The sequence below is a fragment of the Notamacropus eugenii genome, chromosome 3 (genome assembly GCF_028372415.1).
Source record: "Notamacropus eugenii isolate mMacEug1 chromosome 3, mMacEug1.pri_v2, whole genome shotgun sequence".
In the NCBI taxonomy this organism is placed as follows: domain Eukaryota; kingdom Metazoa; phylum Chordata; class Mammalia; order Diprotodontia; family Macropodidae; genus Notamacropus; species Notamacropus eugenii.
In genome coordinates this window covers 467,145,184-467,163,363 of record NC_092874.1, presented here as the reverse complement: position 1 = coordinate 467,163,363, position 18,180 = coordinate 467,145,184, and the positions used below count along the sequence as shown (strand labels likewise).

General features: G+C 47.0%; 1 protein-coding gene across 6 annotated transcripts in view; it reads left to right on the top strand.

Annotated features, from left to right (window-relative positions):
- FLNB (filamin B) overlaps positions 1 to 13,587 on the top strand; it is a 157,339-nt gene extending 143,752 nt beyond the window's left edge. For 5 of the 6 annotated variants that reach the window (XM_072598838.1, XM_072598837.1, XM_072598834.1 and 2 more), the window contains 4 exons: positions 309 to 485; positions 6,254 to 6,472; positions 6,788 to 6,991; positions 11,844 to 13,587. In XM_072598838.1, coding sequence (XP_072454939.1) covers positions 309 to 485; positions 6,254 to 6,472; positions 6,788 to 6,991; positions 11,844 to 12,031 — 788 coding nt within the window. In that variant the 3' untranslated portion in view covers positions 12,032 to 13,587. The remainder of the gene's footprint in view (positions 1 to 308; positions 486 to 6,253; positions 6,473 to 6,787; positions 6,992 to 11,843) is intronic. The other variant, XM_072598836.1, reaches the window with a different exon arrangement.
- Positions 13,588 to 18,180: the final 4,593 nt, after the last annotated feature.

Genomic DNA, 18,180 nt, shown 5'->3' with positions numbered 1-18,180 from the left:
CTGACTCCCCAGCTTATGATGCCTCCACTCCTTTTACAGCCCCTCCAGGGGAAGCACTTGGAGTCTGGCCAGGACTGCCTTATATTTTTTTGTCTTTATGTCCCAGCCCTTGGTGCAAAGCTTAACTGAGATTTGAAAACTCTCCCCCAAAAGACTAGTCACTAGAATCAAAGAAGTGTTCTTGGGATAAGGATGTTGAGAAGCTGAACCAAAATCGTCTTTCCTTTGGCCTGGAGGGCTTGAGGAAACTCTCTGTGCCAGTGGAAGACAATGTCCTAACCATCTTTCTTCTTCCTCTTCATTTATAGATAAGTATGCAGTTCGTTTCATTCCCCATGAGAATGGCATTCACACTATTGATGTCAAGTTCAATGGGAGCCATGTTGTTGGAAGTCCTTTTAAAGTTCGTGTTGGGGATCCAGGACAAGCAGGAAACCCAGCTCTTGTCTCTGCGTATGGAGCTGGTCTGGAAGGAGGCACCACAGGTGACTCACTAGATACCAGCAATGCCAGTAGGGGATGGGTGGGGCTGCGCAGGGTACTCTCTTAATACTAACCTGCTTTCCAGATCATTCTTGGTTGCTCTGTCTAGAAGCAGAAGAAACTTGGGAACTTAAAGAACACTGGAAATGCCTTTATAAAAAAAAAAAAAAAAGGTTTCATGACGCGGAACTTTGAACATCTGTATGAAACTCGTTTAGTGATGATTTACAATGAAATGAATTTGAACTCCTAAAGCATCTGGGCCCTGGTTCAACCCCTCCTCCCAATTCTTGATGAGGCTTCTTTCAGGAGGTGGCCATGACCTGTACCTTGCCCTCTTCAGATCTCAGCTTCCTCATCTTGTAGCACTCGACCCTGCCTACCTCACAGGGTTGGTCTGAACTCAGTGAGTCAGTCAGCCAGCACTTGGTGGTTGATTCTGTAAGCTGTAGACAGTGGTGCTTGGCTTCATAGCACTGTGTTGTGGTATGGATACAGATGTTAATACTGGTCCAGTCACTGGGCCACCTAGCTTTCTACGTATATAAAATATATGTCAGTATATTAGTTTATCACTTACATACCAATATGTTATACATCAATTATTACATATTAGATATCAATTATTGTTAATATATTAGGTGTCTTGCTCTTCTGTTCTTGTACCTGTAGTACACACTGGTACGTCTCATGCTAAGCTTCCTGACAACGTGGCTAAGTATTGGCGTATCTTGATGTCTTTGCTATATTATATTGATCTTTAAGTATCCGTAGCTAAGCCCCACGTAAACAGCAGCGCTCTGGAGGAGGAATCCTCGGTAAGGAAGTGTAAACACTGCACCGTTGAAGAACTGCCATCCTATGAAGAGTTTCTGGCTTTAACGGATTTCCTAAGAACCTTCTCCTGTCACTTACTTCTGGCTTTTGGTCCTTTGACCCTGAAGATAAGAGAATCACAGATTTAGCGCTGGAATGGAACTTAAGAGGCCACCAAATCCAAGTCCCTCATTTTAGAGATAGAGAAACAGGCAAACAGATGGGAAGTGACTTGCCCAGGGTCACACAGCCACAAAGTGGCTGAGGCAAGATGTGAACCCGGGTCTTCCTGGCCCCCCCAGCCAGAGCTCTATCCACTGTGCCGCTTCTCTGCCTGAAGGAAGGTGAAGCAGAAAAGAGGCCATTTGACGTCTGGCTGTGCGAGCCTGGGCAAGGGTCTGGTCTCTGAGCCTCAGTTCCCTCAGGTGTGAAGAAGGAACTTGGCAGACTTTGAGCAACTCCGTGAATGTGAGCCCCTGTTCCTGTTAGAAATGGGACTGGGTATCGGTGACCATCTGCTCTTTCTGTGGCTCCTTGGCAGTCTGTGTTCATCTGCCCTTCAGGGCTTTTGTTCTGGAGGAGGGAGAAGGCTTGAACCCTCGGAGGCTGCTTCTAGGAAGCCTCATGTGGAAGGTCTGACTCCTCCAGAGGGTAAGCCATGGCCTTGACTAGATAGCTAGCTCATCTTGGTGTTTCTGCCCAACACCTTGGAAGGGGAAATAGTCCCGGACATCTGCAGACAACAAGTTGTGTTGGGATTTCAGATCCTAAGTGACCAAGGAGTGCTTTCTGGCCATAAGAGTGACTGATTGGCTGACTGCACCCAGACTGGCTTCAGGGCCGAGCCTTCTCTCTGGTTTCAGCCTGCCGGGTACCAGGCTCTCTCAGCAGCAGAATTGGGAGCAGACCTCACTCAAGTCTTGTCCGGCATCGATAGAGTACTCTTCAGCCTAGCCAGACTCCTACCTTTAGCCCTGACCAGCTTGCAGGGCTTCCTGCCGGAACAAAGCCCCATTGATCGTTTCTGGAAGGCGATGCATTGCGTGGGAGGTGGCCAGTAGAAGCCAGGCCCTAGGAACACTTGTCTCTGCCCTCTGCTCCCCTCTTCCTGCCTTCTTTCTCTCAGAACACGCAGCAGGACTTGGGTCTGGGCCCAGAAAAACTCAGACAGGGTCTCCATGGACCAAAGGCTGCTGCCTTACTGCCTGGGCCTCAGGCTGGGACAGCATCAGTGGCTCTACGCCCAGGGATCCAGCTGCCCACCGTGCCTCACCCGCTTCAGCCCCACCTTGTGCACTCATCTCTCTCCTGCTTCCTGGTGGGGGTTTCACGTGCTCTCCCCTGGGGCTTAGGTTTCAGACTGAGCTATGAGGGATTCAGGGAAGGAAGAAGCGAGTCTTCGGGTGTTGGGGAGGAAGCCCACAGGGAGCTTGTGTGAGACTTTGGATAAATACCCTCCTTGTCAAGGGGCTCGTGCCTTATTTATCCAGCAGCCCTCCTCTCCCCCCATTCCCCAGGCATTTTCCAGATGTCGGTTCTGATATGGCTCAGCTGGGCTCTTCACAGAATGAGAAAGGTCTGTGTCCTGCAGCTCCAAGGACTTCTGCATCCTGGGTTCTTCTTGCTGGGTGTTGGGGCTCACTTGGCCCCAGCTACCCTCAGGCTCAGAGTGGGGGCTGTCTGGGAGGACAGCGGGTCCTGGTGGTGATATCTTGGCTGTGTGTGCACAGTGGCTGCTTTGGCCTGGAGACCCCCATTCTCTTGTTTCAACTTGCCACCCCTCTATCCTGCCAGATGTTTTTGTTCAGGCTGTTACCTGAGTGTCAGCACAAACTTTGTTGCTGGAAAAGCCAAATCCTTGGTCTTTCTGAGCTGGCTGCCCAGATGGGGCTCAGCAGACCCTGGCAGTGGTGTACTGCGTATGAAGTCAGTTGGCATCCCATCCCTTCCCCAAGCGGGCGGAGATGCTGCAGCCCTGGGAGGTTTCTCCTTGCTAGGGAGGAGGTGGCTGGGGGTCCAAGGGACCATCAGCAGGTTTTCAAATCAGAAGGCCCTGGGCTCACATCCTGCCTCTGGGACCCTGGACCAGTTGCTTAATTTTCCTGAGCCTCAGTTTCTTTATCTAAGAAGTGGAGCCAATAAGGCCCCTTTTCTCATTCTGAAAACGAGGGGACTGGCCTGGTCACTTGCAGCTGTCCAGCTGGATTCTTTGACCTGTCCTGCCCCCTAGGGAAAAGTGCCTGCTCCAGCCTCCAGCATGATCATAACAGAAGACTCTTCTTTATCTAGGTAAAGCACTATTCTGCCCACTTGCTCTGTGAAGGAGGAAGGCAGAGATTATCCCATTTCCGCAGGGAGACTGCGGGTCAGAGCTCATTTTGATGCACCCCAGGCTTCAGAACCAGTCAGTGACAAGGGCACCCAGAGTCTCAGAGTTGAGGGGACCTTGGTCACCATCAAGTCCAGCTGGAATCTGCCTGGGAGTCCCCTGCCCGGCCTCCCTGACAGGTGGACGTTCAGAATTGCTTGGGCTCCCAAGGCATCCCATTCTGCCCAGTGGCTTTCTTTGTAGCACCCACTCATTGCTCTCAGCCCTGGGGGCCCCTCTTCCCTGGAATAGTCCTTCAGATACTTGTTCATGTTGTCATATTTCCCCCCAAAGTCTTGTCCAGTGGCTCCGGTCACCTCGACTTGAGACCCTGCCCCATTTACGTTTGCCTTCTCTGGACCTTCGCCAGCTTATCACTACCCTCCCTAAAGCACGGCCCAAAACTGAACACAATCCTCCAGAGACAGGCTGACCGGGGCTGAGGACAGCGGGGCTGATTGCCTCCCTCCTGCTGGATACTGGGCCTCTCGCCACGTGGCCCGAGGTCACCTTAGCTTAGCTTTCTTGGCTGACCTGTCTCACTGGTGACTCAATGGGCCTACAGTTCGCTCAAACCCCCCATATTGTTTTCAAGTGAACCAACTTAGCCCCACCTCCCCAAACATGTACCTGGCTCTCCTCAGAACTCTGTTAATGGAGAAGAACCCATCTTGCTTTGGAGAACCATGGCTTCCCGCATCTGTGACACAGAGTACTGACTTCAGGCAAGATTTTGGATAGCTAGAATAGAAGACCCATTTTGGTTGGGATGGGGGGTGGGGGAGGCATGAGTGTGGGGGGGTTGGGGAGGGAGTCTGCTGGCATTTATCTTGTGTAACATTCATGCTGAAAGGCAACAGATCTCATCTCTGTGGCTCCTGAATCCTGTGTTTTTGTTGGGGCGAGGGAGGGGGTGTCCTTGCCTTCTCTTCTTCTCTCTTGCTCTTTCCATCCCCCACCCCTCCTCACATATGCTGGAATGGAATGAGTCTATCCAAGGAACAAGAGAGCTTTGGCACCTTCTGCCTCTCCTGTTGCTAATTCTCTGCCGCCTTGCTTGAAAACATCTGTTCTAACCTCCTGCTTCAGCTGTAGACTTTTCCTGGAAACATGCCCCTCACCCCCCCCTCCCATTGGGACCTCCCCCTTTACTCACCCGGTGATCATTTGCCCTGGCTGCTGTGTCCGATATCCCAGCCACACCGATTAGTAACTGTGACAAGACCAGCTCGAGCTGACGGGGCATGGAGCTAGGACCCCAGATGCCTGTGGAGCTGTTGAAGGCTTCTGGGAACATCTGGCTTATGTCTTTGGATATTGCTGATTGCAGCTCCTTTGTTTTAGTGACAGCCAGAAGTAATTCCTTCCCTGGAGTCACGTTTATAATTAAACCAAAAACACTATTTTCGGCAGCTGGGTCCATTTTTTTTTTTCCCCAGAAAGACCCCAGTTTTCACCGATAGAAACAGGTTGTGAGTGGGAATCTTTTGCTTATTTCAGCCTGGGTTAGAGTAACTTCCCTTGGATAGAGAGCCCTCATTTGGGGTCAACTCAACTGAGGCACAGATGCTTTTCAGAAACACACCCCTCCCACTGCCCAGAGAACTGATATTCCAGAATTTTTTTTTACTACTTACTGTCAGCTTGACCTTGGGCAACTCATGACCTCAGTTTACTCATCTGTAAAAAAAAAAAAAAAAAAAAAGAGGGGTTAAACACATGGCCTCTGAGATCTGTCCTGGTTCTGAAACCCACTCCTACAAGTCCACCTATAAAGATGGCAGCTGGGTGTTGGTCTGGGCCATAGAAGCCAACTTGATTAAACACAGCAAAATGTGTTGGGCAGATTTCTCTCTTGGACTGCAGAAAGCTTGTTTACTTTGCTGGTGAAGTGATTAAGGATCATCCCTGACCATTAATTAGACAGAATTGGGAACTGATGGGGAAGCCTCAGCCAAAAAGCTTGAGGGCTGAGCTTTGAAGGTCTGTCCCTGTCCTGAACCCCTCTGGCGTTTTCTGTCTGTGGGTCCAGGGGGCCACTCGTATGTCACCACCCTGGACCTCAGTCTCTTTGTCTGCAAAATGAGGGGGTTAGAGGCAGGTAGGGGAGAGGTGGAGGAAGCATCACCTGAGGAAGGAGCCCATGAGCTCTCAGACTCCTAATCGAGGCACAGAACAGCATGTTCAGAAGATGTGGGCGACAAACACATGGCGGGCACTGTATATAGCATTTGCATATCGCTGCCTTGGCATGGGCTGGTTTGTGAGCGTTCTACATGTATCATTACATTTGGTGCTCCCAACAACCCTAGGAGGCAGCTGCTGTTACTGTCCCCATTTTACAGATGAGGAAACTAAGGCGAAACACAGGTGAAGTGACTTGCCCAGGGTCACGCAGCTAGTGTCCGGGGCCAGATTTGAACTTAGTTCTCCCTGACACAAAGTCCAATGCCCTCTACTATAGTACAGTCCTGTCCGTGAAAAATGTCAACATTCATGTCACTGTTACACCATTATAATACACAGGCCGTTATATGATTACACCTGTTTTCTCGGGCAAAGGCTAACTGAAAATCTTTCTTTCAGGTGTCCAATCAGAGTTCTTCATCAATACCACTAGAGCTGGCCCAGGAACATTGTCTGTTACAATTGAAGGGCCATCCAAGGTCAAAATGGACTGCCAGGAGACTCCAGAAGGTTACAAAGTCATGTACACACCGATGGCTCCAGGGAATTATCTGATTGGCGTGAAATATGGCGGACCCAACCACATTGTTGGCAGCCCTTTCAAGGCCAAAGTGACAGGTAAAGATGGGACTCCCTGGTGGAGAGTGGCCAGACCTAGAGAGAGCTGACACTGGTGAGCCACCAAGGCCTGGGCAGCGAACAATGTTGGTGCTGAAAACCCGGCTGAGGGTGGAATGGAGCCTAGGCATCATGGGCGTAGAAAATCTGTTTTCCAGATGTGACCTTGATCTTGGCTTTTGACCAAAAACAACCCCAAAATTACTGAGGAATGTGGGAGTTTTGAGTAGTTCTGGATAGGGCGATTGAAGATCTACAAAACTCCACCCTAGCACATTTTAGACAGCAACGGGTTGAAGTGTCTGTTTTCTCTAGGTCAACGCCTCGTCAGTCCAGGCTCTGCCAATGAGACTTCTTCCATTCTTGTTGAATCAGTGACCAGATCCTCCACAGAAACGTGCTACAGTGCTGTTCCCAAAGCTTCTTCAGATGCCAGCAAGGTGACTTCAAAGGGAGCAGGGCTCGTGAAAGCTTTTGTGGGCCAGAAGAGTACCTTCCTGGTCGACTGCAGCAAGGCAGGTAAGTGAAACCAGGCACGTTCGAGGGTAGAGCAAGGTGGAGTAAACCTGTCCAAGATCAAGCCATCTGAGGCTGGGCCTGACCCTAGGAAAATGAGCTTTACTAGTAGCAAGAATGGCAGATTTCTTTTTTTAATTTTTTAAAATAAGTTTTTATTGACATTTTCTGTTTCTTAACATCATCGTCAGTTATCCCAGGTATCGCTCCCTCCTTCAAAGAGCCATCCCATGTGACAAATAGTATTTTTTAGAGAGGAAAAAAGTCAGCACAACTGACTAATACATTTAAAAAGTCCTAAACCATGTGCAGTGTGTTAGCCTTGTGGATCTCCCACCTCCTTCACGAAGGTGGAGGTTAGAGAAGTCTTCCCTTACCTCTTCACTTGAATTCTGACCAATCTTGACAATTTTGTTACATTCCCTTTCAATTTCTTGGGGTGTCCATGGTTGTTCTCTTGGTTCTGCTTACTTCCCTTTGCATCAGTTCAAGGAGATCTTTCCAGGCTTCTCTGCATCATTTCTTACGGTGCAGAAACATTCCATTACCTTGATGTACCACGGTTGGTTTAGCCATTCCCCTGTTGATGGGCATCTAATTCTAATTCTTAGCTATCACCAAATTGCTGCTAGCAGTATTTTTGAGTAGGTGGAGACTTCTTATCAGTGGCTCCCTTAGGGTATAAACCCAGTAATGGAATCCCTGGTCCAAAGAATATGGACATGTTAGTCACTTTATTTGCATTATTCCAAATTGCTTTCCAAAATGGTTGCACCATTTCCCAGCTCCACCAACATGTATTAGCGTGTCTGTCATTCCTCAAATCTTCCAGCATAGACTGTGGCCAGCTGTTTGCAGAGGTGAAACCTCAGTTCTTTGGATTTGCATTTCTCTTATTATTACTGATTTGGAGCATTCTTTCATGAGACAGAATACTTTGAAGTTCGGTTGCAAATTGCTTGTTCATTTTGCCCCTTTATCTATTGGGGAATGATTCTTAGTTTTACATATATATTTGTTAATTGTTTATATATCCTGTATTACAAACCCTTATCAAAGAAGTTTGGTGCAAAGAATTTTTTTTCCCATTCTGCAACTTCCCTTCTAATGCCAAGTGCATTACTTTTGTCTGTGCAGAAGCTTTTTAATTTAAGTAATCAGACATACTGTTTTATGTTTGGTGATTTCCTTTATCTTTTTGGTTAAGAATATATCTCCTACCCATAGTTGTCACAGGTTTATGATCTATTTCCAGTATTATCTTTAATATTAAGGTCTCATATCTATTTAGAATATATTGTAGAATATGCTCAACTTTCTTTCAACACTTATTTTCTAGGTTATGGGCAGCTAGGGACTACCCATGATAGAACACTGGACTTGGTGATTTCAGGAAGTCCCCAGTTCAAATCCCACCACAGACATTTAAAAGCTGTGTGACCCTGGGCAAGTCACTTGCTTCTCTGAGCCCCAGTTTCATCTGTAAAATGGGGATAATAATAGCACCTACTTCACACAACTGTAAAGGTCAGATGCGATAACATATGTAAGGCAATTTACGTAACCTAAAGTATTATATTGATATTAGCGTTGTTTCTTTGGAGCATTTTCATTGTGAGTCTGAGTATGTGCCGTCTGCAGGGAACAGGACATAATTCCCATTTGTGGTGTCTGAGGCTTGTGTGGTGCCTTCTTCAGCAGCATGAGGGAAAGATCTCAGAACTTAGGAGAGACCTGATTGGAATCCTGGGACCCCATCTGCTGGGCCTAGGACCTAAGAGTTCTCATTTCTCATCCACTGATCAGGACTGAATAGTGAGGGTTGAGGAAGCCATGACTTAGGGTATCTAAGCCATCTCTAGCCTCTACCTTTATATTTGAATCTGCAGCCTGGGCCATATCTGCCTACCTATTCTTTTAAAAAAAGATACCTATGAAAATTTTATGCACTTAATTTTATAACAGCAAAGCCAATTAAATATGCATTTATAACTATTTTCACTTCAAGGAATTTTCCCGTACAATATTTCTGTCTACGGCAGCTCCGTAGTTACGCCCTTTGAGTCTGCTTTGTCCATGCATGTGTGTATGCTTTTCTTTCCCTGTCCTATGTGTGAATGTTTTTCTGACTCTATTTATAGTCCTACTTCTTAGGACTCTACTACAGAGTCTACTTGTTTCCTATTTTAGTCCTTAATGCGATTGTTATGGTGATATATCATGGTTTATTTAGGTTTTTCCCAATTTGTTGTCATTGCCATGTTGGCTCTATGCCTCTTGGACCCCTAGTCTGAAGGGTGGGATGCAGGTTTGCTCAGGGCAGGGGCCCAAGGAACACCACACAGTTATCAGCACTTGGAAGAAACTGAAGACTATGGGGAGTGAGTTCCTGTGCACATGCGGCTTGGGGCCATGAATAACCTGGGAACACAGCCCAATAAATTAATTCATCTCTAACCCCACTCCCCTGTCTAATGCATGGAAAAACCACTCCCCTCTCCAAAAAAAGAAATCTGGGTCCTTGACTCCTTGCTTGGCTGGGCCCCAAGTTCAGGGCTGATATCTTCCTTTTGCTATCTCTACATATTTGTTGTCTTGTGAAATGTTCTTGAAGTCCAGCCCATGGTTAATTCTCGTTTTCAATTAGTAACTCACCATTTTTTACATGTACAATAAGAACTTTCATAAATACCACCTAGGAAAACTCTCCCATCTATTTAAACACCTTATTGTCTCCTGTGACTCAGTTTAGTTGTGGGAGGAGGGCGGGAGTGTCCTCACAATCCTGTTTCCTCCCCCAAGAGGTCAAACAGGACCTCTCGAACCCAATATCCCAGTGCTGTCAGAGCCATCTCTCCGGCCATTCCCTGCCATGGAAGTCTCCATTGGTCTCCATTAGACCTTTCCATTCTATTCATCTCTCCTTGGTTGCCTGGGGCAACCATGTGGTACAGTGGATAGAGCACCAGTGCAGGAGTCAGGTGGACCTGAGTTCAAATCTCACATCAGACACTTGACACTCACTAGCTGTGTGACCTTGGGCAAGTCACTTAACCCCAATTGCCTCATCCTGGGTCATCTCCAGTCATCCTGATGAATATCTGGACACTGGATTCAGATGGCTCTGGTGGAGAAGTGAGGCTGGTGACCTGCACAGCCCTCCCTCACTCAAAAACACAAAGTCAAGTGCAAGTCATGTCATTATTTCCCTGATGGCACGGTCTTCTTTGGCAAGGAAGGACAAACACACTTTGGTTGCTCACTGGCTCCACCCTGCCCCTTGCTACTTTAAGAAAGTTAATGATCAAAATAACCTTATTGCTCTTCAATCCTGCACTGGATCTCCCATCTTATAGGGTTTGGATGTGGGTTACAATCTCTTGGTGCCAGCCCATTCTGTTTATACAATTTTCTTTAGCTTTACCTTGGGGCACTTGTTTTGATTGGTTTGTATCTCAAAGGTCCTACTTGGTCTTGGCCATTGCTTTAGGAATTTCTGGAACTTGACAGATTTAAGTGACAGTCTTATTTCTCGGTAGAGTGCTCTCAGATTAGTTGTAGAGCTAATTTAGGAGTCATGCTGCTTTTGTCTTGAACCATCATGTACCATCCTCCAGAACTTGCTGTTATTTCTCATCTTGGCTGAAAAATCCTGTGTTTTGATGTGTGTTGTGTTCCATCTCAGCTGTATGTAGTCATCCCTCAGTCATGAGTTTTGACAACACTATATCTGGGTGAGTTGAATATGATCTTCATCCGTTGGCATCCTGTGGCTTCTGTAGTTATAAATTCTGGCCCTTAAGGTGAATAATTCTAGGAAATTTTCTTAGGATTTCCTGAAAGGTGGGCAAGAATCCATTTTTTGGTCATCTTTTTGATGGGGTTCAGTAATTCTTGGCTTGTCTCTGAATTTCTATCCTCTGTTTTCTTCACTTTCGCTATTGTAAACTTATCAAATTTTCTTCCGGTTACAATGATACCCATGTATCATCCTATATCTCGCCTTCCTTTCATAGTCATACCCTGAGAAAGAGCAGTCTGTCATCTTTACCTGTACTTCCTCCCTGTTTAGTCACTTCTCAGCCCCTTATAATCCGGCTTGCAGACCTCACACTCAACTGAAAATGGTCTCTCCAAGGTTACCAATGGTTTCTTAAATGTTAAATACAATTGCTATGTCTCCCCCAACCCCATTTTTCGTCTTCATTGACAACCTATCTGTAGCTTTTGACATAGTCTGGCCAGTCTCTCCTCCTGAATAACTTTTCTCTTCCTTTACTTGGTTCTCCTACCTGACCTCTTTAAGGTGGCTAGGTGGCACAGTAGATGGTGCACTGGGTAGATGGTGCACTGGGCCTGAAGTCAGGAAGACCCGAGTTCAAATCCAGCCATAAATACTTAGTAGTCATGTGACCCTGGGCAAGTCACTTCATCCCATTTGCCTCTGTTTCCTCATCTGTACAATGAGCTGGAGAAGGACATGGCAAACCACTCGCGCGTCTCTGCCAAGAAAATCCCAAATTGGGTTACCAGAAGTCAGACACAACTGATTATAGCAAAAGCTGAGTTCTTTCCTTGGTCTCTTTTCAGGTGCGCCCCGCCCCCCACCCCACCCTGGGCTACCTTCGGACTTTATTCTTCACTACAATACTCTATATTTCCAAGGGGGATGATTATTTTTGTGACCCTTTCATGCACTTCAGATGACCTTCTGAAAAGATTCTACCAATATGAATTTCCACCAGCAATGGATCTTTTCTTGGCAACCCCACCGGGAGAGTTATTTTTTGCATATTTTCTACATTCCCACCACTCTTGATTCCGTTAATTTAACCTTGACTCTTTTATATTTTAGGTTCCAATATGTTACTGATTGGTGTCCATGGCCCCACCACTCCTTGTGAAGAAGTATCCATGAAACACGTAGGAAACCAGCAATATAATGTGACTTATGTAGTCAAGGAGAAGGGGGATTATGTTTTGGCTGTGAAGTGGGGTGAGGAGCACATTCCTGGAAGTCCCTTCCATATCACAGTACCGTAAAGGAGGTCCTAGCGAAATGCTTTATTTGTCGTGTTGATTTTTATACAGAGTTTATGGGCCTTTTGTGGAAATGAAATGTAGTCTCTAAATATGCAGCTCATACTTAAGTACGTCCAGAAGTAAATGCTAAACTTTCTATTCCTTTAGGAGACTTTTCAAAATCTCAAAGCTTAGAAATTTTAAATCCCATTAATGTACATCTCTGTGCGCTCAATTCCAATGATACCTCCTAGCCCTGTCCTTCACAAACAACATTTGAAGATGGACTTGCACACTGATTTCACTGCAGACATTCAAAGTCATTGCTATAAACCAAAACTGGAATTTCTCTTTTAAAAAATTGAGATTGGGGACCCTGAAATGACTGGTTTTGTCTTGGATTGTCACAGACCATGCTCACCAAGGGGAAGGTGTTTCTCTTTATTTTATTCTAATGAAAAGGAAATGGGGTTAAAACTTGGTATGCATGTGATATTAATCAATTGTAGTACCTTATGGGATAGAAAAGGCTACTAAGTTATTTACCCCTATTTTAACACTAACACTTTCTACTGGGTTCCCCGTGGCTCTTCTCTTATCTTCTTTGAGAGGTCTGTTAAACTGTTCGAAGACAGATAGGCCCCTAGTAGCTTTCCCCCAACTGCCATGTTTACCTTTGGTTCCTCCATCAGTGTAAAGACACTACAGGCTTGGGCAGCCATCCCTTTGCCAAAGGTTACTTTTTAACACAACCCAAAGAGTCTTCCTTCTTCACATATATTTGCTTGTGTGGTGGGATCATTACTAGCCTTCTGTCAAACTCATAAAATTCAGATTGCAGCCAAGTGTGAAGAGGCCAGACTTGGACCTTGAGGCCCATCACAGCAGAGGGAGGAGAGTTAAATAAAATAGCAACCTTTTTTGGGGGGGAGGGTCATTTTTGTTGTGGTTCTTGGTAACAGGTCGTAAAGAATTCAGCTTTCTGTGAAAAGCTCATCAGTCCAGTGTTAAAGGAGGGGCTGTGACTTCATCTTGCTGCTTCCCTCTTGGCACCTACAGAGAATGCTACCCCGGGAGTTGGGTGTGGACTTCTTGGTCCAGTGTGATCTGCCCTCTTGGGATCACTTTTGCAATATTTCATCCCATTCCTGTGATAAACTTGAGAGGGCATTCTTCCCCACCCCCACATCCTAGCTTCCCTCTCTGCTGCCCCTCCTTTAAGTGATGGTTGGATGCCACAAATACCAGATGTTTGACTTTGGCGACCTGGGTAAACTTTGTGATGAGCTTCATTCAACTGACTGGGGATGCTCATGTGGGACAGACATGAGTCTGGTCTCTTGGCCCAGGCTCTGTCATCACTAGGGTTGAATGGCTGGGAGAGGGGGTATAGCGGAAAGCCCAGCCTGAGGGAGACCAGGGTGCCCCATCTCTTTATTTGTATACCGTGCCTTAATGTGAAATGCTCACAACTTTGTAAACTAGCAAATGGAAGAGAAACTGGCACGAAAATGCAGGATTGTAAAATTGTATCTTATAACTTATTAAAATAAAATCTTTGCTCCCTAAAAATCCAACTGCCGGGCTAATGAGTTTTGTCTTTGAGGGAACAGTTCTGATAGTTGGATGTCACTTAGAAAACCACAGGGCCTCCAGCTAAACCCCCATTCCCTGCTTGAAATGTCTGGAAACCAGGGCTGGGGAGAGGAGGAGGAGGAGATGAAGCCACTAATGTGTCAATTCTGTCATTCTGACGTTAGTTATGTTAGGACAAGGACTCCCTATGCTCCACACAGAGACATGGTCTTTGGGGCCACTTGTAGAATCATAGATCTGTAGCCAGATGGGACCTTGGAGGCCATCAGATGAGGAAATGGAGGCTCAGATGAAGTCTTGTCAAGGCCACACAGTGTAAGAAGTGGGATTGGAATCCTGCTCTTTGGGTTCCACTAACACTATGCTAGTCCAACCCTCTCATGTTTCAGATGAGGAAACAGGCCCAGGAAGTTAAATGAGTCATCTGGGGTCACCTGGGTGGGAAGAGGCAGATTTGAACCCAGGGATTTGGACTCGAGACCTCAGATTTCCAGAATCTGAACATTTTCTGGCAGGTCAACAAGCATTAAGTGCTTGCCCTGTGTCAAACATTAGGGATACAAAGGCAAAAAGCCCTCAAGGAACTTGCTTTCTAACTGGGGAGACATTAAAATAGCTGTGTTTATACCAGATCTATACAGAGGAGATGGAAGGCACAAACAATGTGTCCCTGCTACTTGGCTTCCAAGTAGGACCAGGGTCCTGTAAAAATGATCAGTATTTCACCATTCACTAATGGACACTTGTGGAGGTGGTGTGAGATAGGGTAATGGATGGAAGGGTTGGGTGGGGGCTGACCTGGCCTCAGACACATCTCAGTTTCCCCATCTGTAAAATGGGGGAAGTGGCAGCCCTTGGCTCCCAGGGTGATTGTGAGGATCACCCAGGATAGTATTTGTAAAATGCTTAGCACACAGTAGACACTGCAATGTATGTTCAAGGTACCTTTTCCTGCTGACTTCCTTTAAGATACAAGCTCCAGAGAAGGCCGGCACATCCGGCCTGAAAGTCTTAGGGAGCCCTAGTACGAGCCTTTTAGAAAGTGAAGACAAGGCAGGAAGGGAGGATGTGTCACTGAACACTACATTTCCTCAACTGCCTGGGCCTGATTCATTCTAGGGCAGCAAACTGGAGTTGGAGCAGAGCCCTGGGGGATGGGGCATCCCTGCTATTGTAAGCTGTGGGGGTCGGTGACCTCCCACCGGTAGCCTGGCCAACTCATGAGAACCACCCACTTCTCTCAACAGTCAGCCCGGGCCTGATTCCTCCTCCCTCTCTCAAACACAGAACCCTGAGTGAAGTAAAGAAAAGAAAACTTTCGAGGTCCGTTCTTGTGGGCTGGAGAGATATTAAGCATCCTGAGACAGGCGTTGCTGACCCAGCGCCCTCTTCTCCCTTAGTATTTGTCCAGAACTTAGGTGGACTATGGAGGAGAAGGAAGCCACACTTTGGGGGGAAGGGATGAAAGTCTGAGGTTCAAGGCTGGAGGGGACATAGTCTAGGCCTCTTCTCCTTAGGCTTGCCTTTGTAGGAACCTTTTGGAGGCTTCTTGTCAGCTGCTTGGGGTCAGATAAAGTCTGCAGCTGAGAGCTGAGGTGAAGGTTGGGGGAGGGGAGCTCCCGCCAATCTGTTCTTAGAAACCCTTGAGGTTGGGGGTCATCTGCCCTTGCCTGGTACGTAGTAGGTGCCATATGTTAGTTATTGGTGTAGTTCACTGGAATCAGGAAAATAGGAGTTTTAAGTTTTGCCTCAAACTCGAATGGGCAAGCTTCTACATCTCAGCCTCAGTTTCCTCAACTGTAAAATGGGGATAATAGCATCTGCCTCCCAGAGTGGTTGGAGAGTCATAACCTACAGAGAGTGCGCTGAAGGATCTGCCAGGTCTGTTGCCCATTCGCTCACCCCTAGCCTGGCCCCAGCACCTTCTTTCCAATCCCATCGCTGTCCATGCCCTTCACAGGCACTGCAGTCAAACTCGTTAACTCCTCTCCTCCCTGGCCTTTGTAGCAGCCGTCCCTCATACCTGGAAGGTCCTCCCTCCTCCCCTCACCCAATGGATGACCAGAAGCCAGTGCCCCTCCACCTCCCCCAAACTGCCTTGGTTTGCCAGTGCTGTGAGTGGTGTTTCCTCAATGGAATGTAAGCTCCTTCAACTCCAAGGTCTGGTACTTAGTAGGTGCTTAATGAATGTTTGATGATAGACTTAGAAGGGACCAAAGGTCCTCTAGTCCTAACACCTTCATTTTACCAAAGGGGAGGCAGCCCCAGAGACGAAGGTGTCAGGTAAGATTTGAACTCGGGGGGGCGGAGCCAAGATGGCAGAGTAGAAAGACGCACATACACATAGCTCCGAACCCACAACCCACAGAACGGCTAGAGGGGACCAACCCACGGTGAATTCTGCACCCAGACGCCACGAAATATTGGAGCGAGGGAGATTTTTGTTCCGGAGAGACCTGCAAACCTCTCGCGGGGGGTCCTTCGCGCTGTGGACTGGGCGCCGGGACTGGGAGCTGAGTGCAGCCCTGCAGCGGCTGCGACACCGTGAGGAAAAGATCCGAACGGGCTACGGGGATGAGATATCCTGCAGCCACGAGGGTCCCTCCACCCACAGAGGGACCTGCAAACCTCTCGCAAAAGGTCCGTCGCGCTGCAGACGCGGAGCCCAGCCCGGACCTGCAGCGGCCGCGGCTCCGAGAGGTACAGATCCGAGCAGGCTTCAGGGACGGGATCTCCAGCAGCGGCACAAGCTCCCCCACCCACAGGTGACGAGGGTCGGTGAGAGGGTCTGTTTGGCGGGTCGAGAGGGGAGTGGGGTGCCCCCATGGCTCGGGCCCCCCCCGGGAGATAGAAGCTGAGAGGCGGCTGCAGACAGGGGCTCCCCAAACGGGCGGGAGCCTGGATCCATTGTGGAAGGTCTGTGCATAAACCCCCTGAGGGAACTGGGCCTGAGAGGCGGCCCTGCCCCGACCTGACCACCTGAACTTAATTCTCACACTGAATAGCAGCCCTGCCCCCGCCAAAAGCCCTAAGGCGGGAAGCAGCATTTGAATCTCAGTCCCCAAACGCTGGCTGGGAGGACCAGGAGGCGAGATGGGTGTGAGGAGAATATTCAGAGGTCAAGCCACTGGCTGGGGAGAATGCCCAGAAAAGGGAAAAGAAATAAAACTATTGAAGGGTACTTTCTCGGAGAAAAGACACCTCCTCCCTTCCTTTCTGATGAGGAAGAACAATGCTTACCATCAGGCAAAGACACAGAAATCAAGGATTCTGTGTCCCAGCCCACCCAATGGGCTCAGGCCATGGAAGAACTCAAAAAGAATTTTGAAAGTCAAGTTGGAGAGGTGGAGGAAAAACTGGGAAGAGAAATGAGAGGGATGAAAGAGAAGCATGAAAAGCAGATCAGCTGCCTGCTAAAGGAGACCCAAAAAAATGTTGAAGAAATTAACACCTTGAAAACTAGCCTAACTCAATTGGCAAAAGAGGTTCAAAAGGCCAATGAGGAGAAGAATGCTTTCAAAAGCAGAATTAACCAAATGGAAAAGGAGATTCAAAAGCTCACTGAAGAAAATAGATCTTTCAAAACTGGAATGGTACAGATGGATGCTAAGGACTTCATGAGAAAGACAGATATCACAGAACATAGCGTGAAGATTCGAAAAATGGAAGTAATGTGAAATATCTTATTGGAAAAGCAACTGACCTGGAAAATAGAATCAGGAGAGACAATGTAAAAATTCTGGGACTACCTGAAAACCATGATCAAGAGAAGAGCCTAGACATCATCTTCCATGAAATTATCAAGGAAAACTGCCCTGAGATTCTAGAACCAGAGGGCAAAATAAATATTCAAGGAATCCGCAGAACACCACATGAAAGAGATCCAAAAAGAGAAACTCCTAGGAACATTGTGGCCAAATTCCAGAACTCCCAGGTGAAAGAGAAAATATTGCAAGCAGCTAGAAAGAAACAATTCAAGTATTGTGGAAATACAATCAGGATAACACAAGATCTAGCACCCTCTACATTAAGGGATCGAAGGGCATGGAATAGGATATTCCAGAAGTCAAAGGAACTAGGACTAAAACCAAGAATCACCTACCCAGCAAAACTGAGTATAATACTTCAGGAAAAAAAATGGTCTTTCAATGAAATAGAGGATTTTCAAATTTTCTTGATGAAAAGACCAGAGCTGAAAAGAAAATTTGACCTTCTAACACAAGAATGAAGAGAACCATGAAAAGGTGAACAGCAAAGAGAAGTCATAAGGGACTTACTAAAGTTGAACTGTTTACATTCCTACATGGAAAGACAATATTTGTAACTCTTGAAACATTTCAGTATCTGGATACTGGGTGGGAGTACACACACACACACATGCACACATGCACACATACATAGAGACAGAGTGCACAGAGTGAATTGAAGAGGATGGGATCATATCTTAAAAAAAAAATGAAATCAAACAGTGAGAGAGAAATATTGGGAGGAGAAAGGGAGAAGTTGAATGGGGCAAATTATCTCTCATAAAAGAGGCAAGCAAAAGACTTATTAGTGGAGGGATAAAGAGGGGA